At 45.1% G+C, this 24,436-nt stretch overlaps 2 protein-coding genes across 4 annotated transcripts; both read right to left on the reverse strand.

Annotated features, from left to right (window-relative positions):
* Positions 1 to 119: 119 nt before the first annotated feature.
* Positions 120 to 17,379, reverse strand: GGNBP2 (gametogenetin binding protein 2). Of its 2 annotated transcripts, none has more exons than XM_083875022.1 (13): positions 17,261 to 17,379; positions 13,409 to 13,489; positions 11,543 to 11,796; positions 10,798 to 10,896; positions 8,199 to 8,312; positions 5,637 to 5,840; positions 4,475 to 4,649; positions 3,457 to 3,651; positions 2,764 to 2,914; positions 2,390 to 2,515; positions 2,157 to 2,308; positions 1,547 to 1,795; positions 120 to 825 (listed from the first exon to the last, which is right to left on the reverse strand). In XM_083875022.1, the coding sequence occupies exons 1-13, from the start codon at positions 17,351 to 17,353 to the stop codon at positions 622 to 624; spliced, it is 2,097 nt and encodes a 698-aa protein (XP_083731148.1). In that variant the 5' UTR covers positions 17,354 to 17,379; the 3' UTR covers positions 120 to 621. The 2 variants fall into 2 exon arrangements, with proteins under 2 accessions (XP_083731148.1, XP_083731147.1); XM_083875021.1 differs by having other exon boundaries at positions 5,631 to 5,840.
* Positions 17,380 to 22,000: 4,621 nt separating this feature from the next.
* On the reverse strand, positions 22,001 to 23,732 carry PIGW (phosphatidylinositol glycan anchor biosynthesis class W). Of its 2 annotated transcripts, none has more exons than XM_083875441.1 (2): positions 23,161 to 23,732; positions 22,001 to 22,979 (listed from the first exon to the last, which is right to left on the reverse strand). In XM_083875441.1, exons 1-2 carry the CDS (start codon positions 23,563 to 23,565, stop codon positions 22,029 to 22,031), a joined length of 1,356 nt encoding a protein of 451 aa, XP_083731567.1. In that variant the 5' UTR covers positions 23,566 to 23,732; the 3' UTR covers positions 22,001 to 22,028. The 2 variants fall into 2 exon arrangements, with proteins under 2 accessions (XP_083731567.1, XP_083731566.1); XM_083875440.1 differs by having other exon boundaries at positions 22,001 to 22,712; positions 22,800 to 23,732.
* Positions 23,733 to 24,436: the final 704 nt, after the last annotated feature.

The raw sequence follows: 24,436 nt of genomic DNA on the forward strand, positions 1-24,436 counted from the left end.
GCACCCTCCACATCCAACCCCCTCCCCCTGATTTTCAAGGCTCTGTCCTTTCCCAGACCAGTTTTCCCCAGTACAAACACACCTTCCCCACTCCCAGCACAAACACAGACACCCACCTCTACTCTGCATATTAATAAATATTCTTTATTTAAATTTTTGCACATTGCGCTTTAACATATTACATCCAAAACATTTTGCAAATGGATGTCTACTTTGTAAAATCTTATATTCAGCTCCTTGTCATTCTGTACAGAATTATAGGTACAACATTACTTTGCCACTAGTTTGCTTTTTGTAAGTCTCACAGGAAGAGAAAACATTGAATGAAAAGAGATGGCTTAAATTAGAAGAGAGGCTTGCACAGCTACTCAACTAAAGATACAAGCCTGGAGAGAAAGAACAAAATTAAGGTAATCACCTCCACCAGCCTCCCCCTGGAAACAAAACAAAACAAAACAAAACAAAAAAAAAAAAAAAAAGGAAGGAAAAAAAAAGAAAAAAAAAAAAAGAATCACATTAATTTAAGATAAAATTTTGCCGTAAGTCACTAAATTAAGTTTGGGAAGGAGAAGGCGCAGTAGTCATCTCGAGTTTCAGTGACAGACAAGAGTTGGGTTGGGTTCAGTTGGCTCCAGCTGTGGCCAGCCAGCTGTTGCAGACGGGCCCCTTGTGGTCGTTGAGGCGACAGTACTTGTTGAATTTCTCCTTCAGGTGCTGCCGGTACTGCTCCCGGTTGCTGTAGAAAGACTTGTTGTTTGCCATGAAGGATTGGATTTCGTCCTGGGAGATGAATATTTCCTCGTCAGAAGTGCACTCTGACTCATCCTGCAAGGAGAAATAAATGGGGGGTTCAGAGTTCTGGCATTGCTCCTGCTGTGCAGCACATCTGTCTCCCCCCGGCCTTCCCTGTCACAGCAAACCCCAGCTGGATCATCTGGACACCCCAATCACACGGGGCTCTGCTGGTTTGGGGTGAGAAACAGCCAATTCAGGCATGAAATGGAGCTGAATTTGCTTCAGGCTTAGCACATTCCCATGGGAAGAGGATGGGTTTTATCAGAGGATTTTGGGGAAAAGGTGGGGAAAGAAAAAGGGGAAAAAAAAAGGAGGGGGGTGAGAGAGAAAAATGAGGGGAAGGAAAATGAAAAGAAAAAAGGAAGGAAAGAAAAGGAGAAAGCAGGGCAAGAGAGCAAAGGATCTAAGTAAGTGGAAGGAGAAGAAAAGGAAAGGAAAGGAGAGAGAAGAAAGCTGCCCAAGGAGCCTGCAGTGGGAAGTAACATTTGAGGCCTGAAGGCAGCAATAATGCCCACATCATATTACGGAATAACGCAATCCTTGACAATGAGCACTTACAAGTCCTGTCACTGCATTCCAGTGACTATTTCTCCTCCTCTGCAAACCATTCAATTATAAACTTCTCAGGCAACATGCACAAGGAACTGAACTGAACACCGGGATCCAATTCCTCACTGGGAGTTGAGTTCTCAGCCCCAAAAATTAAAGCGGGGACGCTACAACCCAAAACTCAAAAGCAGCGGTTACTTACAAGGAGTTCCACTAAGCTTTTGGCACCTTTTCCAGTATCAGGGACAAGTGACATTTCTGTAGGTTCTGCAAACTGTGACACGTTTTTCATATGCTCAAACCAAGGCAACTGCTGGCCGCTTTTGTCTGCGCTACAGCAGCTCTCGGCGTGTGTGTCTTTGGTCTTGTCGCGGTGAAACTCTGTGTGCGTGAGATTTCCTGAGGTCTCTCTGCTACCTGCATCTGCCAGACAGCTCCCAAGCTTCTGAATCTGGAATGGAACAGAGCCTGCAGTGAGCTGCCAGCGGTGTTTAATGTGGGATATTCTGGTTGGAGGTGGAAGCAGAGGGAGAAGAGGATGGTTCAGAGGTGGGGAAGGGTAGATGTTTATATTTAAATGTGTGCATTCATCCAGTGAAAGTGAGTAAAAATGCACATGGTTAGAAACATAAGAGACTCCCCCACAATCTACTACTGTAGGAAGGATCTCAATTCCAAAACTTGGGACAACAGCAATGTCCTGTTCCCTTGTCATCCCATTTTCACCGTCTCAATCAGAATTTAAAACCCTTACGCAGCTACTTTCAAACGTAAGCATTTAGAGAAGCATCTGGCAGAGCCATGTTCCTTACGTGGTCATTCTCACACTTCAAAGCTTTACTTTTCTTTTTCTTCTTTTTGTTTTTGCCTTTTGTGTTGCTCTCCTCTGCGTTAGCCCAGCACTCCACACAGCTGTCTCCATCCTCCTCCTTGTCGTCGCAGCGATGGCCGCAGGCATCGTCCCCTGCAAAACACAGCCGGCTTCCCTTTGAGCTGCTGCAGCTCCGGGGGTATTAAAACATCATTTTCTTCTTCCCAAACCTACCATTTTCATCATGGTTGCAGATGCCCTCAGTGCAGGCCACGTCCGAGCCCTCCCGGGACCCCGTTTCGCTGCCCTCCATGCTCGAGGAATAGCCACAGTCGCTGCCAGTACAGTGTGGAGATAAACCTGAGACAGAGGCCAAAATTACTGCCTTCTGTAGGAACTGCTGCACCTGCTTTAGTTATGCCTCTAACAAGAAAGAATTCAGAGAAGCCCAAAGTGGTTTGGGTTGGAAGGGTCCTTAAAAATCACCTGGTTCCACCCCCCTGCCATGGGCAGGGACTCCTTTTTAAAAACAGGTTCATTGTTCACCCCATAAATGGCAAATGCTTTATAAAAATGAAAAATACTAATAATTGAACAACTGAACATACCTTTCTTGATTTTAGGTGAGCCTAATAGGGTACCACTACTAGGACAAGTGCAAGAAGTGCTTTCATTAGTAACAATTACTTCTACACAGTTGTTGGCTTCTTCGGTGCTACCACAGGCTTTGCAGCTGCTTTCCGTGAAGTTTGAGTTCTCCTTCAAACAGAAACAAAAAACACTTGCAGGCACTGAAAGCAGCACAGCATTCTTGTAAAGGATACTCTTTCCATGAGAAAAACCAGCTGACAATGACTGATAACAGCATTGCCTGGAATTCTTCATGAGTACAACGCGACTAAACAAAACCCCAACCAATTCACCTTGACCCGTTAAGGGTCAGCCAAGAGATCTTGAATAATAATTGCACTTCAAGATTCCCCCTCCCCAAAAATTCAGTGGTAATAGTCTACAAGAAGCATTTGAGCCCCCCAGGGTCTGAGTGATCTTTAAGAAATCACAGTTGAAAAATAATTTGGCGTAACCTGAACCTCAGATTTAGGATTTTAAAAAAAATCCACCCAATCAAACCCCAAAAGCTGAGGAGTCCCAGGTAACTCCTTTACAAACGTTTTGCTCATCTGAAATTAAATTCCACCAGGGACCAAAATGCAATAAAATCCCTCAAGAATTCTACCATGGAACAGTGATGGATGGATGGATGGAGGGAAGCCCAAAAACCCCCAGCTATTCATGTTTACCTTTGCCTGATTGATTTCCTTCTCTTCTGCTGCCTGCAGAGGAGCAGGGATCTCACACACACATTTATTTTTCCGTCTGTTCTTCCGCTTTTGGCGCTTCTTCTCCTGTTTAAGCTCTCTCACTCTCTCCTCTTCTGAGAACTCTTCACAGAGCTGCTCCAATCGACTAATGCCCTGCACTTTTTCCACAGCCATCTGTTTACAAGAGGTCAGATCCAGTTACAGAAATCATCACAATTCAAGCTTTTACATTTATTAAAAAAGGAGAAGGGAAACAGCCACTAAAGAAATCCCAGTAAAACTATTGACTGTAGGAGAAAAATGCCCACACACATTCAGTCACTTGGTTTAGATTGCTGGAAACTCATGTGTGGGGGAGCTCTGGGTGGCACCTGTGGCCCAGATTCACATTTTTCAATGAAGAATTGCAGATTTTAATGTATGGTTGGATCTGTGATACTCTGGGGGTAAAAAAAACTCCAATGATTTTTCCCAAACTGATTTTCCTCCCCCTTCTCTGGGGGAAATTTTTAGAGAGAACAGTTTTTATGAATGGAAGATGAACATAAAAAAGATCCATGTCATAAAAACTGGTAATTAATATTACGTATTGGTATACATTAAATGAGTTGTCTGAAGTCCAGGATCCCACAGGATCAGAGTGCATTCAGAACAAGCTGAACACAAGACTTTGCAACCACTTTTTTAATTCAAAAGCACATCCTCCATTTTTACTCCTAAACCAACCAAAACCCATTGTTTAAATGCAATCAGGTAGAAAAACAGAATTAGTAACACGGAAAGCTCAGTGTACTGGAATGGGCAGCTTGAAAGTAAAAAGCAAGCCTCAATCTTTTATATTCCAGTTTATTCCACATGGGAACACACTCCAGTTGTGCTGTCACACAACTGAACAGGGGATTGACTGCAATACCCTTGACACTCCTAACAGCCTAATGTTAACAGTGACAAGGGGCTCAGTTCCTGCAGCAATTCAGACAAAACTCCATGTTTTTACCTCAAAACTCTTGCGTAAAGCATCGACCCCCAGGTAGAAGAGCATCTGCCACGTCTGCTCCTCAGCCCGCAGCTTCTGCCAGATCCGGTGCAACCTCTCGTACAGGTGGATGCCCAGACAGGTGAGAACCTCCTCCTGGGCTATGTCTATTGTCTTGGCGTGCCTCTCTCTCCGTCTGGGGGAAAGGGGAAGCAAAGCACAGCACTGTTAGAGCAGCTGGAAGCCAAGGCAGGGATCAGAGCAGTGTTCTCTGCAGCTGTGTTGGCAGGGCTCTGCTGTGCTGCATGCAGATGCAAAATAGAAAGGAACTGTGCCTTGCCACTCCTGGCTTCAGGTGTCACACCCTGCTCTCTTCCTAGAAGAGGATCAAGAGTTTAAATGCCAGAGATGCATTTCTTTTGTGTCCTAAAATTTGCTGGAGTTCACAGTGATTATTTCGCCATCAGTTAGCTCGAGCTGAATAAACACGCAGGGAATTTTTGTACGTTACTTACCGTGCAGAGTAAAAACATTTCAGCATTAATCTGTTCATTATCCATCTATTATCTATGAATCTGGTCAATCTGTTAAAGAGGAAACTACTATGAAAGAATTTACCCTCCTCAATAAAGTTCTGAGCTTTAAAGGTATTGAGGTTGGAACTAGGTGATCTTTAATGTCATTTCCAACTTATTCTATGATTCTCTAGTACTGAGCTTGCAACTTTCCACTGGGAACTCGGGCCCTTTTCCCACTGGGAACTCGGGGCCCCTTTTCCCACTGGAAGGTTTTAAGACACTTAAAAAAGGTTCAGAAATACACAAACGGCAACAAAACTAACTCGAAAACTTGTCATTTTGGCAAAACTCAACCGAGGCTCTCTTTCTATTTCACACATTTGCACACCTCAGTGGACAACAAGCAGGCAGCTCTAGTGGAGTAATGAACAACAAACTGGGAAAGACACTTGGTGACTCTTTCCTCCCAAAGCACAGCCGAGCACATTTGCTCTCTCCAAGCCTCACACCGCTATACGAACACGAGTCCACAAAGAGGCAAAAAAAAAAAAAAAAAAAAAAAAAAAAAAAGAAGCCATTTTTGGGGCAGACAGAGAACATCAAGGAGGTCAAATAAAAGAAGCAAAGCGCTAGATAGCCCACTCTAGCCAATTACATACTCATACCCTCCTGCGAACTCGGGCTCGGCCCGGCCCAAGAGGTGCGCGATGAAGTCGGTCTCGCAGCACACGTGGATGTGGCGCTCGTGGGGGCAGCAGCGCAGCCCCTCGTACAGGGCAGCACAGTAACCCTTCTCCTTGCTGCAGTCCAGCTCCCCGATCAGGATGTTGTAGGCACGCAGCACTTTGTTCTTGCAGTCGGTGCAAAACCTGTGAAAAATATGAAATAGGGCTCAGCTCACTCCAAAAAACACGTTGGGTGAGCAGGTGATGCGGCTGAACTGGGGTTGTGCTGCTTCAAAAAGTGTAATTATTGTGATGTTTGGGTTATTGGCCACCTAAATTGACTGTGAATTGTCCCACCTATTCCACGTTATTAATCTGGATATCAAACTTGTGTCCTCCAAAGAGAATCCTTGGATTTGAAGGAATTCGACTCGTAGATTAGAAATCTCCACAGAAGGAATTCCCACACAGAATTTGACCCAAAGATCAGAAATATCCACAGAAGGAATTCCCACATGAAATTAGAGTTGAAAATCAGAAATCTCCACACAGAATTTGACCCAAAGATCAGAAATCTCCACAAAAGGAATTCCCACACAGAATTTGACCCAAAGATCAGAAATCTCCGCAGAAGGAATTCAACTCATAGATCAGAATTATCCACAGAAGGAATTCCCATACAGAATTTGACCCAAAGATCAGAAATCTCCACGCAGAATTTGACTCGAAAATCAGAAATCTCCATAGAAGGAATTCAATTCAAAGATCAGAATCTCCACTGAAGGAATTCCCACACAAAATTCAATTCAAAGATCAGAAATCTCCATAGAACGAATTCCCACACAGAATTTGACTCAAAGATCAGCAATTTCCACAGAATGAATTCAATTCAAAGATCAGAATCTCCACAGAAGGAATTCTCACACAAAATTTGACTCAAAGATCAGAATTCTCCATGCAAAATTCAACTTGAAGATCAGAAATCTCCACAAAACAAATTCCCACACAGAATTCAACTCAAAGATCAGCAATTTCCACAGAAGGAATTCAATTCATGGATCAGAAATCTCCACAGAAGCAATTCTAACATAGAATTTGACCCAAAGGTCAGAATTCTCCATGCAAAATTCGACTTGAAGATCAGAAATCTCCACAAAACAAATCTCCACACAGAATTTGACTCAAAAATCAGAAATCTCCACAGAATAAATTCAACTCATAGATCAGAAATCTCAGAAATCTCCACAGAAGGAATTCTCACACAGAATTCAACTCAAAGATCAGAAATCCCCAAGTGAGCAACCAGTGCAAAATCCCTCTCTCAGGTAACACATGCCCCATCACCTTCCAGCAATTCTTTCAAGTGCACTCAAGTGAGTGATAAGAAATGAGGCAAAGTTCCCCCTGGTGCCTGCTGTACCAGAGTGATCCTTGTTGCCACTACAAACATATTTTGAATTATTAGATTGCTGATGGTTATTTATAACACGATATACTCATTTTAAACACGTGACAGGAGTATACTTATAATTAAAATACAAGCAAATTAAGCTCATTCTGTGTCATAAGAGGAATAACCTTCAAGAGGCTACAAGATCTCTTGCTGGATGACTCTAAAAATGCAAGTCAGACAAGCTGCTCACATTTCAGCTCAGAAAGCTGGCTGCCCATGCCAACTCTGGATTTTATTTTTTTTTCCCCCCTTTCTTAGTGTCTCCAGCCACTTGACAGCACTAAGTCAAATATATTTTGCTGTTTGAGCTACGATACCTGTCTGCTTTCTGTGGTGGAAGGAGAGAAAACAGCAGTATTATTGCAGGTTAGCACCAGGAAGGCAGCCAAGGCAGTGTTTAATGTCACAGGAGATTAAAGTTATTTTGTTTCCAAAGTGTTATTTCCACAGCACCGCCACCCCCGCGCCCATCTGTGCCCCCACAGTTCATATCAGAACCTTGAGACTGCTGGAAATTAAAACTTTTCAATCAGCAAAGCAGCTCCTGTGCACATGCAACTGTAATTTAATGGTTTATTTCTGCCCTGCCTGAGAGATTTAACAGCACCAGGTATAAACAAGTGGTTTAAAACAATGTTTTAAAGGCAACACCAAAGCCTAAAATCTGCTTGCACTAGTGCAGTTCACAGGATTTTGGAGTGGCACAAACTCCCTGAAAGCCTAAAAACAGGCACAGCCCAAGAGAAGTGAAAAAGTGAATGAGAACACACGTTTTTTTGAATATTAAACTGTAGATCATAATTTAATCCTAGCCAAAAAAAAAAAAAAAAAAAAAAAAAAAGAAAAAAAAAATTAAGACATGCAGGTATGAATTCATCAGAGGTCTTTATATTTTCCCTTTCATTAAACACAAAGAATATTTCACCATATTATCATTTTTGCCTCTTCAACCATCCCAATGCAGCCTGGCAAAGTCCTCCCATCACCACCAAGCTGAGATCTTCAGTTTCACAAGAAAAAAAATAGAAATCCTCTGTATTTTAACCATTCTGATCTCCTAAAAAGCTGTATTTTCCCAGAGGCAGGCGTGGTTTGCCCCCCTGACATACCTGTGTTTCCTTAGGTAGGTTTCTAACGTTTCTAGGAGACAGCTGGAGTCGATGAGAACCACCTCATCCCTGCACTCCTGGGACATCAGCTCCCACACGTCCATCCAGCAACCCCTGCAAGGAAAACAGACACAAAAATCTGCATTTTCCTGCTGGGGGGCAGCAAAGATGCCCAGCAGAGGCTCATTCTTTACCTGACTGCTCCCTGGGAAGGTCCGTAGCAGAAAATGATGCTACACTTGCTCTCTTTCCTCTTCCTGTCTTCTCTACTTTTCTTAACTGCTCTTAATTTCTTTGAACTGAGTCTGCTACTGCTCCTTTCACTGTCACATAGTATTACCAAACATTTCTCAGACCTATAACATATATATTATCAGCTAGTTATTTTTTCCTAAACAGTTCCTATGGAAAATGCTGCTCTGTTCCTTAATTTAATCTGAACTTTTCATAGGTTAAGGCTTAACATCTATCAAAGTTTGGGTCAGAATTGAGATGTAAATTCTGCTATCCATGTTTATAACTCAGATTCATCAGGATTTTCTAATGCTATAGCATCAGAATTGGGATTTTCAGAATATTACTTTAAGTATAAACACATACAAGTTTTAATACTTGTCAGCTGAAGACAATTTGATAAAAAAAAAAAATCAAAGAACTTTCACCATAAAACATCTGACCTCAAATTTCATAAATTTGTTTGAGTATCTTTACAACTCACTTTTGGATGTGCTAAAATTAAGCCAAAAAATGGACTTTAAATAACAAGTCACTGTTACTTCCAGGCTTGTCTACAGCTGACACTTTATCAGAAAGGTCATTTCTCTCCAACAGAGCAGGAAAATGGGCAGAGGCAGCCCTATTTCCCAATTAGAGGAGCTCCATGAGCCATTACCCACTTTGCCAGGTCATAGGGCTTGCACTTAGTCGAGTTCCAAATGCTCCTGGAGCTCCCAAATGGAGCTGAGGAGCCAAAAGCCAGGCACAGACTGAGGACATCAAGTAACCCTGGAGTGGCATTAGCTGCTTACATAACTCCTCTAATTAAACACACAGCCCCAGCTCAAAGCCTTTTTTGTGTGCGGGAAATGCCCAACAGATGCAACTCGTCTGAAGGAGTTTCTTGGTAAAGATGTGGAGCAGGAGCTCTGTGTTGGTAAATGAAGTTTGTTTTGTGACAGCTGGGGGCTTCCAGAGCCTGTCTGTGCTCACTGCAGGGAGATTTATCTGAATTTTTATCAATACTGATAGAAATTGGTCAGTTCTGTACAGAACTGAGGGGTTTTAGCTCAGGAAGGGAGTGACAGTCCTGCTCCTTTAGCACTGCTTGTCCACAGTCCATGTTCTCTGACAACCCCAAAGTTTTACCTGCAGAGTATAAAATATTGTTCTTCCTCATATCCCCTATTAACCTGCCAGCATCCAAAATACTAAGGGGATTTATTCCACCATGAATTGAGGAATTAAAAGCAGCATTTTCCTCTCTATTCATTCAGCTTCAGAATAGTTCTACCTTGCCAAAGTGCTAACTGCAGGTTCCACAGCATCTGCTCTCACACAGAAAACATTAAGCTTACTAAATATAAAAATAAAAAAAACCCCAAAACCCATTTCCATGATGCTATAAATTTGCTTTATTTAAAAAATAAATGTATATAAACACCTCTATACTCTCAGGATCGTGTGTAACATAAGCTTTAAACTAATTTTGTGAAAGGCCTGTAACCACAATATAATACAAGATAATGATTAGTGCCCAGTATCCTCAAGCAGCACAAGCAAAAATCAAGTGTCAAATTCCACAAGCTTGGTATCCCAGGGGATTGAAGTAAACCCAGAGAGACTCCAATCTGCATAGAAAAATACATGTTCTGTAACTGGAAACCATGAGCAAGCTTTCACAGGTTGGAGGTTTAACCAGCAGCAGAACACAGCTGAGTAAAAAAAGGTTTAAACACTCCAATTAAACCCAAGAGACTAATTTATTGCTCATCACTTGGAAAAAAAATTAAAAAAAAATAAAAGGAGCCACCCCACAAAAAGAAACCTCCCCAAAAATCCACAACAGATTTACAGGGAGTGTTTTTCTGCTTAACCAGCTGGAATAAATCATTTCAACTACAAGACAGAGGCATATATGCATATTGTTCAGTGGTGTATTCAAAACGTGCTGTCACTTTTGAGAAAGTACATTTTATGGAGTTGCAGTTTTAACCCTGCATCCAACCACAATAAAGCCCTTGGTTAACAATTGTGCAAGGCATTTTTAATAATAATCCCAAGCAAAATGATGGATATTTATTTAGCATGTACCCTTTGACCTCAATGTGAGAAAATCTGCTGAGCAACCATTTTGGTCTAGAGCACAAAAAACCAGTTTCTCTTTCTAGAGTTTTGTTTGTATCAGAGTGCAGAAACCATCCATGCCCAAAACTCCTGGTGCTTCTTCTCCTCTCCCCAACAACTATTTAGGTCTGTTACAATCCAACTGCTCCTCTGGCAAACAGAGCATAAAAATTGATCTCAATGCTTAAAAATTAATTAGTCTCAATACTTTGCTTCTTTAAAATATTTAAATTGTGTATGTTAAACATAGACTTACCCCAAAGGTTTTGGTTTGTGTGTGTCCAGGGAGTGTAGTTGACACCTCTTGTTCTTCTTACTTTTGGGAATTGCATCAATCATGTCATTCAGTTTGGACCTATGGGGAAAGAAAAAAAAAAAAAAAAAAAAAGTGAGGAACTTTGTATTCTGAAAACCACTGGATCAGGTTACACTGCCTCACTCTCCCCATTTTAATCTCCTCAACTCTGCACTAACCTCCCCTACTTTTCCTGCTAACTGGAGCAAGAAGAACAAGCTGAAGCCAACTGGAAGGCCAAGGCACACTGTGCTGAGCACTCACTGTTTGCTCTGCTCACAGCTGAGGAACTTAATGGCACCGGGGCATTTATTGTGCTCACCAAACCCAGAAGGTTTCACTTTCTCAGTGTTACCTTTCCACCCAAGAGCAGCAAATTTCAGTGGAAAAAAAATTAACACTTTCACTTTATTTTTTTTACATGGCAAGTAGTGAGGCAAACAATTCTATTTCAGAGATCACAAAAACCTCGCAGAGCCTGATTACGACCAAACATTAAATATTGTGGCCAAAGATTAACCACCAAACATGAAATATTGGCATCTTCCAACTGCAACTAATCAAAGATTAGCTTTGCTTTTTTTTCCCCTCCACTTTAGGCAACAATTAGGTGTAATTATGGATGTTGAAGAGGAGAATGTGCTGTGACAACTCAAAGGTGAGGCGTAGAGAGTGAGGACAACGCCAGCAGCTCACAAACACTGACCCATGCACGTAGAAGAGTGTGTAAAGCTTCTTGGCATCAGTCATGCAGCTCCGGGTGACTGAGAGCACCCCCTTGGGCCCCACGGTGAGGGGCTCCAGGGCAGGGTTCCCTGACTCCACCAGCTGGGAGAAGAGGCGCTCCACGCTGCGCCGGCAGCCCACGCACGGCACCAGCTGCGACAGCGCGCTCAGCACCTCCCGGGATGTCACCATCATGGCAATGTTCAGGTCCTGCTGCTTCAGCATGCTGTGTCTCTGCAAGAAAAATAAATAAAACATAAAAATCGCATCGTTCAGTGCTCGTTCTGTGGTTTGTTTCTGCTTTTTGTGGCTTTCTTTCACAGCAAATGTTGCTTTGGAAGAGCCGTCCCAGTTGTGGAACACTCATTCTCCACCTCGGCACAGATGTAAAGAAAAGGTTCCACACACACACACACACCAAGTGCAAGTTTTCATTTTCTGCTCACACTCCTCTTATCTTTGGCACATGGAAAGGAAATTCACAAAGGCTCATTGGCATTTATGGAAATCTCATTTACAACCAACTTGTTCTGCTCGGACCATGACAATCTAGCAGTATTTTTCCTGGAAGCTAAATGCCATTTCCCATTACAATCCTACTAGCTGGAATTAAAGAAAGCACACATTACTAACTCAGGGTGAAGCTTTGACTTCAACAGTGAACATCCAACATCTGCTATTAAGAGAAGATTAATGAGAACATCTTCCAATATTTCTTACGTCAGTAAACAATTGTGGATTTGTCTCCTGGCCTCTGGGTCAAACACATCCTCACAAAAAGCACACACCCTTCTTGTCCTTCTCACTGCTGAGTTACTGCCTTGGCTTTCAGCAGCACTGGAGTGCCACCAGCAGAGCTGTGCAGAGCAGAGAGTCCCTTCCTCACACCCAACACACAAACCCACACTTGAGCTGTATCTGCACAGGGAATGTCATTCCACCAGAGTATTTTCTGTATTGTTGTCACATCCCATCATTCAAACACTCCTCATGCACAAAGGACTTGCCACAACTTCTGGGGAAAGGAAGAGAAGACCACACAACACAGCAGAACTCACATCCACTGAAAAAAGAAAGTGTTCTCAGCTCCTTCAATGCAATATGGAAAGCAGAGGCACCATCAGGTAACATTTAAGGTTTGTGCTCTTAGAGGAAGGCCCATTAAACCATCTGCCAAAGCACTATCACTCTGCAATAACCCTCTTTCCTGTAATTAATTGCAGGAGCCACAGCAAAGCAGGGACGAGCTATTTCCACAAGGCAGGCACACTTGGCATGCAGCACGTGTCTGCACTGCTGCTGTCAAACCCTGAGTGAGGCCATGCAACTGCAGAGCAGCAAACTCTGCCCCTCTGCACATCCTCTGGCACCATCCTGCAACCTGCTGCAGGTGTTACAGCCCTACAGTTATTTGGTTTTTAGGATTAAACTTTCTGGGGTGTCATAAAACCAATTCTTGCTGCTTATTGCTGTAAAAATCTACAAATTAGCACACAAATTCTACCGTCATCATAAGAGCCCAACCTCAAGCATTTGAAAAGCAGTTCAGAACTGCTCAGACAAATAAAAATCAAGATGTATTTAGAAGCTGTAGCTCCCCCTGTAAGCCCTGAGCTCTCAGACATGCAGCAATTGCCTGCTGACAAGACAAGGTGCAATAAATGCTGTGGAATCCAGAGCACAGCTGAACCCAGTGCACTTTGGTACCAATGTGTGATTGCTCCCAGGTGCTGACGTGTCTGAGGCATTCCAGGAGTCAAAACCTCCTGGGGAAGCAAAAATAAAACCCCACAAACCTGAGGAAAGCAAAAAAAAAAAATCTCACTTTTTATGAAACATCATTTACCTGGATGAACTGTTTCAGTTGTGTACTGTTATTCTGGTGTCCATCGAGGTTCAGCACATTATCAGGAAATTCCATCACCATCTGTACAAGAGAGGAGAAACAACTTAAAGAGGAGCTTTCAGACAAAACAAACACACCAAAAATAAAAAAAAGTCAAACAGAGTATTAGTTGTTTTACTTTCTTGGGGGAAATAGGAGTGAAATTATGTTAAATGCTCATTCTTTTCACATAATTACTGGAGCCTGGGAAAGGATAAAAGTAACTGTTTCAGATAGTGAATGTTTCAGCAAAGTAATAAATGCTTCATTAATATAATGTTCTAGAAGCAGTTTATAAATGGCAACTCTTAAATAGCTGTTAGAAAGCAAGAGTTGCTAAATGGACCATCAGTATTTATATTATCATCCACACAACTTGAGACCCTGCTTCAGTTTAAAAAAAAAAAAAAATAAACCAAAAAAACTTCAACACACTGAGCTCCAAATGGACCCAACAGCTTAACTCAATTTATAAAGCTCTGAGGAAACAGTCACAACAGTTTAATGACAGAGTCGACTCCTCCAAAGGCTAATTTCAAACCGTATTAACCCAACAAGGTACTCCAAGGCATAGTTTGCTTTGTGTGATTGCAGCTGCAACTCTCGAGAGGCTCAAAGCGAAATGTTAAGCCTAGAGAACAATGTGATTACTTGTAAGTAATTAATAACATTTCTTATCAAATTACTGAGGAACAAAGAGGGCGATTTCATGGGAGGAGGCAGAAATTGGGAAAGTAACTTTCAGCTAAAATAATCCAACTGTGCAACCATGGAATAAAACGCAAGAGACTAGAAAAATGTGTAAAGCCTGGCTTAGTTCTCTTCTCAAACACTGAGAACTCCAAACTGAGAAATAGGGAGAAATAGGGAAACTGAGAAATTCCTGAGACACAGGGAATTTGTCAATATGACAAAAACAATATGACACAGGGGATTTGTCAATATGACAAAAACCAAGTGAACACTGAAAGTTCACTTTAAAATCTGAGAGACAAAATAATAACTTTGGTTCATAACCCAAACGCAAACGAACACCAAATAAAAGTGTTTGATTCATCCTTTTTCCTCCTTCCACCTTCCCTCAGCTGCCCAGGGAAGGCAGAATTAATTCCCTGCTGAATTGCCACCACCACTACCTCCAGACAACTCACTTCTCCAGGCCCTCAGCACTATTCCAAAATAAACAGAATTTCTCTGAAAGAACAAGGCACTATTTTGCTGTGCCCCAATCTGAGCTGCCTTATCTTTGTGCAGAGCAGTGCCACAGCCACTGCCAATCCTCAACTCCTCTCACCCCTGAGCAGATATTTGATGTTTCCTACATCACTAATGTGGTGTTTTCTGCGAGCCACGAGCTACAAGCAAAAGTAAAAGCTTTATATCTGCTAATAACAGAGACAAGAGATAAATTTGCCTCCTTCTCCCCTCCCCTCATCTTCATCTCCCACTATCAGACAACACCCCGAGGTATTTTTGTACAACAGAGCAAAAGAATCAAAGGCTAAATTAATTCATGTGTCTGATGAGATTTTATTAAGTGGTTAAAACATCAACCACCATCACACCCCGAACTGGAAGGGGAGAGGAAAAAAAAATAAAAAATCCTGTAATACCACATCAAATGGAATGCCTTCTAGAAACCATAAAAGCTGCTTAAGAAATGAAAAGCGCTCAATATTGAAACCTCCTTTAATTTCTGGCTGAGCCAGAAGGAACAGGGAAGTGTGGTGGGGGAAAAAAATCCACTGAGGGCAGCAGCTCCTCCCTGCACCTGAACTGCTCCCAAATCAACATCCCAAGTGAAGAGCACATGGACTTTTCACTCCTAATTCACCAATTCCACATTAACTCTTCCAGCTTGACATTATTTTTTAAAATTTGAGTTTTCAAAGAGGTAACAGAAGCTGGTTACTATCAATAACCATCATTATTTTTTTCAAGATAGTGCTGCAGATGTAAAATTCCTGTCTCAAAGACAGCTGCATGTCTTGTAATAGCTCTCATTAAGTATTTAAAAAATAAATTATAGATGACAGACGAGGAAGCTCAGAGTTCATTCACTTGCTTCTGCAGGTTTGGTTTGTTTTTTTTTTTTAATAAAAGCCTCCAGAAACCACCTAGAAATCTGAGCACTTTGTAACAACAGTAACACAATAAAATAAAATAAAATAGACACAAGGTAAGATTTCTTCGTGGTGAGGATGACTTGCACTTGCAGAAATGCCTTTCCTGCAGATGGATATAAAGCTGATTTACAGCTGGAGGATTGTGGTGTAAAAAGCAGAAGGACAGCAATGACACAAAGTTTGGGCCTGGTGTTAAATCCTGGGACTAAACCACAGAAATGGAATTTTAGGTTTGCTGAAGTCATCCACCTGGTAGAGCTGAATTTTCACTCCCAATCTATTACGCACAACAAAAATAACAAAAGCGTGGCCAAGTCTACATGACACAAATTAATGGGTCATTTTTACAGAGAGTCCAGGAAGAAAGAAAAATAAAATAAAAAGAGAGAGAAATCCAAGAGCTTAAAACCACATGGAAAATGAATGGGCACAATAACTTTCAAGGTGTGGCCTTGAAAAAATTCAAACTTGCACTGTTCCTGCTCAGTGCTGAGTTTTCCAGGTCATCAGCCCTTCTAGGAGAAGCAAATATTGTTTTGGACAACTTTAGGAGAAACTTTGCCTAATACCTGAACACAATTAACCAGAGAGAAGCCAAAAATTGTGATTATATTTGGTAAATTAATAAAATGCCACCATTCAAATGGATCAAAAATAAAATAAAGCAAATAGGATTTCCTTCAAATACAGCAAAACCAGATGGGGCCTGTCTGAAAATATTCAATAATTTTGTTCTGGAAGGTGAAAGAATGGTTTGGGTTGGAAAAGACCTTGAAGATCATCCCTGCCATATGCAGGGACACCTTTTTTAGCTGATAAAACTCAGGGATTTTTCTACCCTAAACATTAGAATTAAAAATTTAAATCACCCCCATTTTATATCACTTAAAGTCACAATAGTTCCTGTCCCACCGCCAAGAGAAATCAAATATTAATCATTAAAATACCAAATTACACTAAGTAATTAGCAATATTGTTTTCAATGCATTTTCATGCTTTAAGAATTAAAAGAGCAGCTGGCTAGTTAGAGAAATAATTTTTTTCCCATTTGCTTCGTGTTTTCCTACAATAATTTTTTTTAAACCTTCCTCTAAACTCACGAGGAGAAGAGACCAGACAGTTCATTTTTCCACTGAACCTTCTGGAAACAGCCAAACCACCACGTTTTCCCTGAAAATTTTCCCTGAAAAACGGGGGGAAACTCTCAGCTCTGCTCCATTTATCCCTGCAGGCTCCACAACCCCGTTCCAAAAAAAAAAAAAAAAAAAAAAAAAAAGGAAATAAAATGCCTTTTCTCGCCACATTTAAAAACGCAACGATGGGGCGGTTTTAAGGCGGTTTTAAGCCGGGATTTTAACGTTAACATGGCTCCCCCTTGTTCCTTCCCAGCAGAAAAAATGGCTTTGCTCCACCCTTGAGCACCGAGCCACGGCACAACTTGTGCACAGGCCTCGGCAAAGCGATAAAAAAACTCCCTATTACGCGGTTCCCTTGCTCTTAGAGCAGGCCATCAGATAAAAATAATAAAATAAAGTTGCTACGTTGAGGCCTCGCGTTGTAAAGTCTCAAAGATTAAAGGCTGAGGGAGCGTGAGGAGGAGGCCTCGCTGAAAGGAGGGAAAGGCCCCGGCCTGGGAATTGCAACACGCGGGGGGAAAAGAGAGGAAAGGCCCCAAAAGGGGACTCACCGTGAGGGTGTCATCGATGTAGAGGGGGATCTGCCTTTTCTCGAAGGGGAACTCCTCCTCGCCGTCCCGGCACACCGCCACCAGCCGCGCCATCGCTGCTGCTGCTGTTGCCGCTTCCTCCTCCCCGCTCCGGCCTGCGGGCGGCCCCGGGCCCAGGTAAACACCCGCCGCGCTTCCCCGCCACACTTTCACCAGCAGCCGGCAGCCAGCCTGCGCTCCCCATCGCCTGATTCACCACGGCCCACCCAGCACAGCCCGGCCCGGCCCGACGGGGAGGGGGGACACAGCGGGGCCGGCAACGGGCTGGGGAATGCGGCAGCGAGATGGGAGAGCGGAGATTACAGGGGAGATGGAACCCCAGAGTGGGGATGGAGATGGAACCCCAGGGTGGGGATGGAGATGGAGCCCGCGGGGGGAAAATGGAGCCGCCACGGGGAGAGATGGAGGAGCCGCCGCCGCCGCCCCCCGCTCGCCCGCCGCCAGCACCGAGACCCGCCCAGCCCAGCCCGGCTCCTCTGCGGCTCCTCCGCCGCCCCCCAAACGCTGCCCCCGAGGGCTCCCCGCAGAGCACCCCCGGCTCCGCCGCCTCCCCGCGGGGCTGCCCCGGCAGACCCACCCCTTCCTTCCTCTAGTGGCTGCGCGGCCTCACCCGGTTACCCCGCGATGAGCGGGGAACACCCGGCGGGGCTCACCTCAAGCCACCTCTCCCTTCCCCTCCCCTCTCCCAGCAGCGCTGCCCCGAGGCCGGCGGGCCCTTACCGGCTGCTGCTGGCGGCGCTGGGCGGCCCGGGCGCTGTGACAGGCGGGCGGCACCGCGGGGTCCCGGAGCCGCCTCCTCCTCCTCCTCCTCCTCCTCCTGCCCGGGGCCGCCCCGCCTCGTTCTCGCGAGAGCCGCGGGCACCGCCCGGGCCCGCCCCGGGCACCGGCCTGGCCTCGGGGCCTGCGGGAGGGACGCGGGGCTGGGCCCGGAACGGCCCCGGCGGTGTCAGAAACGGCCCCAGAGGTGCCCCCCGAGGTCTCAGGAACGGCCCCCCAGCACCAGCGGTTGGGCCGGGTGCGGAGGCCCCCCTGGAGGCGTTTTTTGGGGTTGTTACAACGAGCCAGGACCGGGCCGGGCGTTACTGCGGGTTGATAAAAAACTCAAGGCTCTGAGGCGTTTTTTAGGGATAGGGCGATGTCCGTGGGGCTCGCTAAATTCTCCGCTTCAGACGGTGCTGATGGCCCTGCCAAGGTAGACGAGGCAGGATTTAACAGCTCTGCTTGGCATCGGTGCAGCCAGCTCGAAATCCTGTGGCTGCATAAATTAAGCAGCCAAAAAAAAAAAAAAAACAAAAAAAACACCAAAGTCTTTCTTGAGCTGTTGAATAATACAGCTGACCTGTTCATTCTTGTTGTGTGTGGATATCTAGGCGCTGAAGTCCTCACAGGAAACTGCAGGGGAGGTGATTAAGGAGCAGGATTCTTTTATTTTTATTTTTTTTATGTCTGCATAAAACCCATGTTTAGTTAATTTAATCAAGCTCCTCGTGCAGCAGCTGTAAGAGGGAACAACACGGGGAGTCAGGGTTTGCAGTCGGTGTTTTCATGATTTTCTGCAGCAGAAAAGCTGGGGGTTTGTAACCAGGGATAGTTTCTCCCACCAGATCACTCTGATGAAGTTAAGTCTTTGCAGGAATGTGCTTTCCCGTGTTCCAAAGCATGGTTGGTTCACACCAACAACAGCGCTGGACCAGGTTTTGTGTTCTTGGAGTGCCAAGCACCATTTAATTTCATTCCATACCGTTTTTATGCAGAGATTTTTAATGTTGTTTTTTTTTTTTTTAAGTCGCTGGAACACGCGGCTTGTTTGTTATCTCCAAGGCGGTGGAAAGGCAGCCAGCCCCTTCCTGCCTTCATTTGCATGGCCCTCTTTGCCTGGGAGAAATACCTGTTCTCTGGGACAGCGCGGCTTTGAAATCGGATCCTGCCTGGAATCTTCGGGGCAACGTCTGACTTCAAAAGACACACACCGCTGCAGCTGGGAGAGGAGGCAGCCTAGAGCTGGTCCTTAAAAATAATAAGATGTGTTAAGAAGTTCGTGATGTTTAGTAAAAAAATCTCTAGCCATATCCCAGCGTTTTTCTGCCCTGCAGAAAGGTCATTTGGTGGAATTATGGCAGCAAAAGCAAAACAATTTCTGTTTTCCTCTGCTATTGTTGAAGTAGGTGACACACTAAGGTTGAGCCATTAGTCTTCCTCCTTGAAGTGCCTTGAACTTTTTACTCGTTACGTAACAACTAAATAAAAGTTCCTGATATTAAAAATTATACCTTTAATCTGTACAAAGGGTTCTTTGTCTAAACACAGCCCAGAGTGAAGCGAAATGGAGAGTTCCTGTTCCTTGCAGCTGTGGAGGTGTGTGGAGAGCAGCAGTGTCCTGGTGTTCACTTTCCACATCTTTTCAAACCCCAGCAGAGCTGTTTTGCTGCTCCTGTGATCAAAGGATGCTGCTTGCATCTCTGGGTTCTTTCAGAGGCCTGGGCAATTATCTTGTGTTCACAGGCTGAACACTCAGCATTCAGAACTGCACCAGCTGCTCCGGGGCAGAGCTGGCTGCATTTGTTATCGACCACGAGCAGTGAGAATTAAGTGTCTCTCATTAACTCACTGGTGAACAGCTCGGAGAATCCCAGGATCATTTAGGCTGGAAAAGACCTCTGAGATCATCAAGGCTTTGTGAAGCAGCACTGAGGGCCACATCCAGTCATTCCTTGGACACCTTCCAGTGCCTGACCACACTTTCCATGGAGGAATTGCTCCTGATGTCCAACCTGGACCTCCCCTGGCACAGCCTGAGGCTGTGTCCTCTCTTTTTGCCACTTGCTGCCTGGGAGGAGAGACCACAACAGCCTGGCTACAACCTCCAAATTACTCCTGAGGGCTTTAGAAGCAGCAGAAGTCTGAGGATGAGGAGCTGGCGTTGGCCAGAGGGTTGTTGTCACTCTGGATTTGCTGCTCTCGTAGCAAGCAGAGCTGCAGCCCTGGACTGGCAGCCCCAGCCCGTGTGGAGCTCACCCAGCAGACCTCCCACGTCCTCCCTCTGCAGTTGGCACCTGGGTGCCCTGTGCTTGTCCAGGCACAGCTCTGCCTGTCACACCCAGCTCGGTCTGAATCACACCAATGGGCTTGTGCTCGCAGGCACAGCTCCCTGCAGGTCTCGGGCTTGCAGTATTTCAAAAATAAATATCCACCAGTAGTTTTGGATAAATGAGTAGTGCCAAGGGAGACCTTTCTTCCCTAGGCAAGTCTAGGAAGTGTTTTAAAATAAACACATCCACCAGTTACCAAAAACTCTGCTATAAACTGACAACTGTTTCTAAGAGGTTGTTGCCAGTTCTTGCATTTGTCGAGATAATAAAGACTGGTTTGCTTTAATTCTCAAGACTACATGGCTTTAAGTTGGAAGCAAACAAGACTGAGCTGAGTGTGGCCACAGCCTGTAATCCTCAGACTTCACCTTTCTGCTGGCCAGTCATAAATTTATGGCTCTTCCACAGAATGTCTGTCTCCAGAATCTGATTTGGAGGCTTATTCTCCAAAGGTTTTATGGTTCATCACTTGTGATAGACAAGGAGAAATATGAAATATGGCCCATGTGTACTGCTGTAACTCCACTGACATTGGAGATCTATCATCAGCTACCATTGGTATTCTGCTCCTAAAGTATTTATATCCCATTATTGAATTCCTCACAATCCTTAAGTTTATTTCTCTTCCCAACGACTTTATGAGGTCAGGGAGAACTGTCACAGTGAGGAAAGGGAACAAAGAGGGTGTTCTGCTCTGGCCTTGCAAGGAAGACTGAGAGAAACTGAGCAGGTCCCTTCTCAAGCCATTGACAGAACCCTCACCCAGTGCCCTGCACTTCTTTCCACCTGCACCCTGTTTGTTTGCTAATAAAAATTAATACCAAATGTTCCCCCCTTAGAGACATCTCAGCTGGCAAAATACAGTATTCAGTGTCTGCAGGTTGGAGCTGAATTCATTTCATATCTTTGTATTTTCTTATGAAATGTTGCTCTTATTATCTGCATCACAACCTCCAACAACTGCTTTATGAATTCATCTGCCGTTGAGTTTATCCTTCAGAGCATCACACTTTATCTCAGGTCTTCATTTATATTCATCAGTGGGGATGGAAGTAAAATTTAGCTTTAATTCAAAGGCTAATTTAGGTTTCAGTGTATGATTAGCATTCCACAATTACTACCATCAAAGTCAAGCATATGCATAAGTCTCTGCAGGACTGGGGCCAAAACATTTTCAAGTATCCACTTATTCAATACATTTTATATAAAGAATTATTCTTATCTGTTATATATGCAAGGGCCTTAACTAGGTAAATCTTGACACTGCAAGGCCTCTCTCTCCATATAATTACTCATCTTCTTACTTTTCATCTGGTTTCTACTCTGCCTGGTTATCTAATTCCTTGGGCATGAGCACAGTTCACTAACTGTAAATACAATTTACTCTCAGGAGCAGCAGGAATATTCAGCAATCTCCAAACCTAAATCTTCATGATAATGTGCAACAACTCCCAACAGGTAAGATCATCGACTGTATAATTTGGTAAAATGAACCATTAAAAAGTAATCAACACTAAATAATAAAAAGCTCTGCTAAATTATAAATTATTGCAACACGTGCAGGAAAAAGACTATTTTTTTGCCTTAATCATTCAAGTACAGCAAACAAAGTCCAGCTTGTCCACTCAGCCAAAGTGCAATCACCAAAACTTTAATACTATATTTCTACCATGCAATATATACATAATCAAACAGTTCAAAAACATGTACAAGTGCAGTATGCACAATGTAAAGGCAGCCCTGCTGTGGATGGTGTCTATCAAGATGTTCACAGTACCAGTCATAACATTGGCCAGCAAGAAAAACAGCAATTGATTTTTGTTAATGGCACTAATCAGGCACGGCTGTGACAGCCTGTGACGGGCCTCCACTCCGTGCTTTTCCCTGCCATCAGGGGGCTGCACGAGCTCCCAGCAGCAGGGCACGCTGGCCCCTTTCTCCAGCAGCTTTGTGAACACCAAGGCGAGGTCGGTGAGCAGGAAGAAGGCCAGCAGCAGCAGGCAGTGTGCCAGCACCCAGGTGCAGAAGGACAGGTTGGCCATGCGGCGGGACACGGGCTCGGTGCACGCCTGGCACAGCTGCAGCAACACCCACAGCGCAACGAGGGCCAGAGCCAGCCCCCTGAGGGCTCCCAGCCAGCTCCTCACCGAGCTCCTGGGCTGCAGCAGCCACAGCCCCACCTGCACGCTGGCCAGGTAGATGGCCAGGTAGCCAAAGAGGGAGAGCAGCCCTTCCCTGTTGGCGTCCAGGAAGCCGAGCCGGGAGTCTCTGCCGTCGCTGCCGTGCAGGATGAATGTCTTCAGGGAGGTGGTGCTGAGGAGGAGCTGGTAAAGCACAGCCAGAGCTGCAGCCACCAGCCAAGCCTTGTGTTTGGGGAATATGGCTAAAAGCAGAGAGGCTGCCAGTCTCACCAGCGCCAGGGTGAAGAAGAAGTTCCAGTGCACGCCGTACTCCGAGGTGTGCTCGTGGTACTTGATGGATTTGACGCTCAGCAGCCGCCCCACGCCGAGGGAGATCAGCGGCCACACGGAGAACACCTGCCTGCCCAGGCTGGAGAATTTGGGCTGTGCTGTGTGAGGCCGCTGCCGAACCTCGGGGCAAACGAGAGCATTCCCAAAGATAAAGGCTCCCACCCCCAAATCCATCACTCCCGTGCCGTAGGTCTCAGCCTTGGCGTATCTCCGCGGGTACTGGGGGAAATCCACGGCCAGGATGCTGATGGATGTCAGCACATTGACATAAACACGGAACACAGTGATTGCTGGAATGCACCCGGGGTCCAAACGTGCCTGCTGGAATTCCTCCACAATCTGCCCAAAGGATGCTCTGGCCTCCCGTTTTCTCTGGCTGTATATTTTGGAAAATATCCCGGCACAGAAGGCAGCGAGGATAAATGGGATGAAAAAGAGGACTGGAGATAAAACGGTGCAGGAGAACAGGAGAGGAGACACCAGCAGCAGGAAGTCTAGCAGCAGGCTGTACTTCCTGGAGCTCAGAGGTTTTCCGTGGTGCAGGTAGTAGAGGATCAGGAGGAGCCCTCTGCAGAGCAGGCACAGCGGAGGCAGGGACAAGCCTGCGGAAATTTCCAGCAAACTCGTCCCGTTCAGGTTGCTGATAAAGGCTTCCTTCAGCTCTTTCTGGGACATTCTTCTTCCTTCCTCTGAAAACACAAAACATGAACTTGAGGCAGCTTTGTAAAACGGGTCTCAGAACTCCTTAAAAAATGAAACAGTCCATTAAAACAACATTGATGTCAGAAGTTACTGAGTTAGTTTTCAATTTAAAGAACACAGAGCAGCCTGGGAAGCCAAGGAGAGGCACAGCCTTGAGGAAGCTCCAGCATTCTACACCCTTCTGTGTCCCAACAAGATGCTTCCTATATTTTTGAGGGAGAATCTCTAACCACTAAATATTCACAGGCTGAATAACCTGTAGAATATTGCCACATCCTCTATGGTGTAAACGGCACAGACACATAAAAACGTGGTCCCCTAAAGAACTTTGTACCACCTGGTCAGTACAACCAGCACCTGCACAGCCCCCGAATGCCTTTTTACAGAACCCTGTGGGATGGAAAAAACGTAAATTAATCACGGATTCTGCTCAACCCCGGGGCGGAGAGGGACCTTACCGGGAACGGGGGTGTCCGGGAATGGCTCTGAGGGGTCCGGGATGACTCTGAAAGGGCCTGAAATGGCTCTGAGGGGCTCGGAAAAGCTCTGAGGGGTCGGGGATGGCTCTGAAGGGTCCGGGATGGCTCTGAGGGGACCCGGGATGGCCCTGAGGGGTCCCGGGATGGCTCTGAGGGGCCCGGGATGGCTCTGAGGGGCTCAGAAAAGCTCTGAGGGGTCCGGGATGGCTCTGAAAGGACCCGGGGATGGCTCTGAAGGGGTCGAAATGGCTCTGAGGGGCTCGGAAAAGCTCTGAGGGGTCCGGGATGGCTCTAAGGGTCCGAAATGGCGTTGAGGGGACCGGGGCCGCCTCTGCTGCCCTCACGGCCCCGGCCCGGCCCTCAGCGCGGCCGGGGGGAAGCCGAGCCCGGTAAAGC

The sequence above is a fragment of the Zosterops lateralis genome, assembly GCF_965231275.1.
Source record: "Zosterops lateralis genome assembly, chromosome: 19".
NCBI lineage: Eukaryota > Metazoa > Chordata > Aves > Passeriformes > Zosteropidae > Zosterops > Zosterops lateralis.

What these genes read in the sequence shown, in the direction of transcription:
- PIGW (XM_083875440.1), bottom strand. Translation starts at nt 23,534, where the DNA reads ATGTCCCAGAAAGAGCTGAAGGAAGCCTTTATCAGCAACCTGAACGGG. An exon ending in TCTTCTTCACCCTGGCGCTG is followed by an intron (nt 22,713 to 22,799) that starts GTGAGACTGGCA and finishes GTGCTTTACCAG; the next exon opens with CTCCTCCTCAGCACCACCTC.
- GGNBP2 (XM_083875021.1), bottom strand. Translation starts at nt 17,353, where the DNA reads ATGGCGCGGCTGGTGGCGGTGTGCCGGGACGGCGAGGAGGAGTTCCCC. An exon ending in CACAAACCAAAACCTTTGGG is followed by an intron (nt 8,313 to 10,797) that starts GTAAGTCTATGT and finishes TTTTCCTTGCAG; the next exon opens with GGGTTGCTGGATGGACGTGT. An exon ending in ACCTACCTAAGGAAACACAG is followed by an intron (nt 5,841 to 8,198) that starts GTATGTCAGGGG and finishes TATTTTTCACAG; the next exon opens with GTTTTGCACCGACTGCAAGA.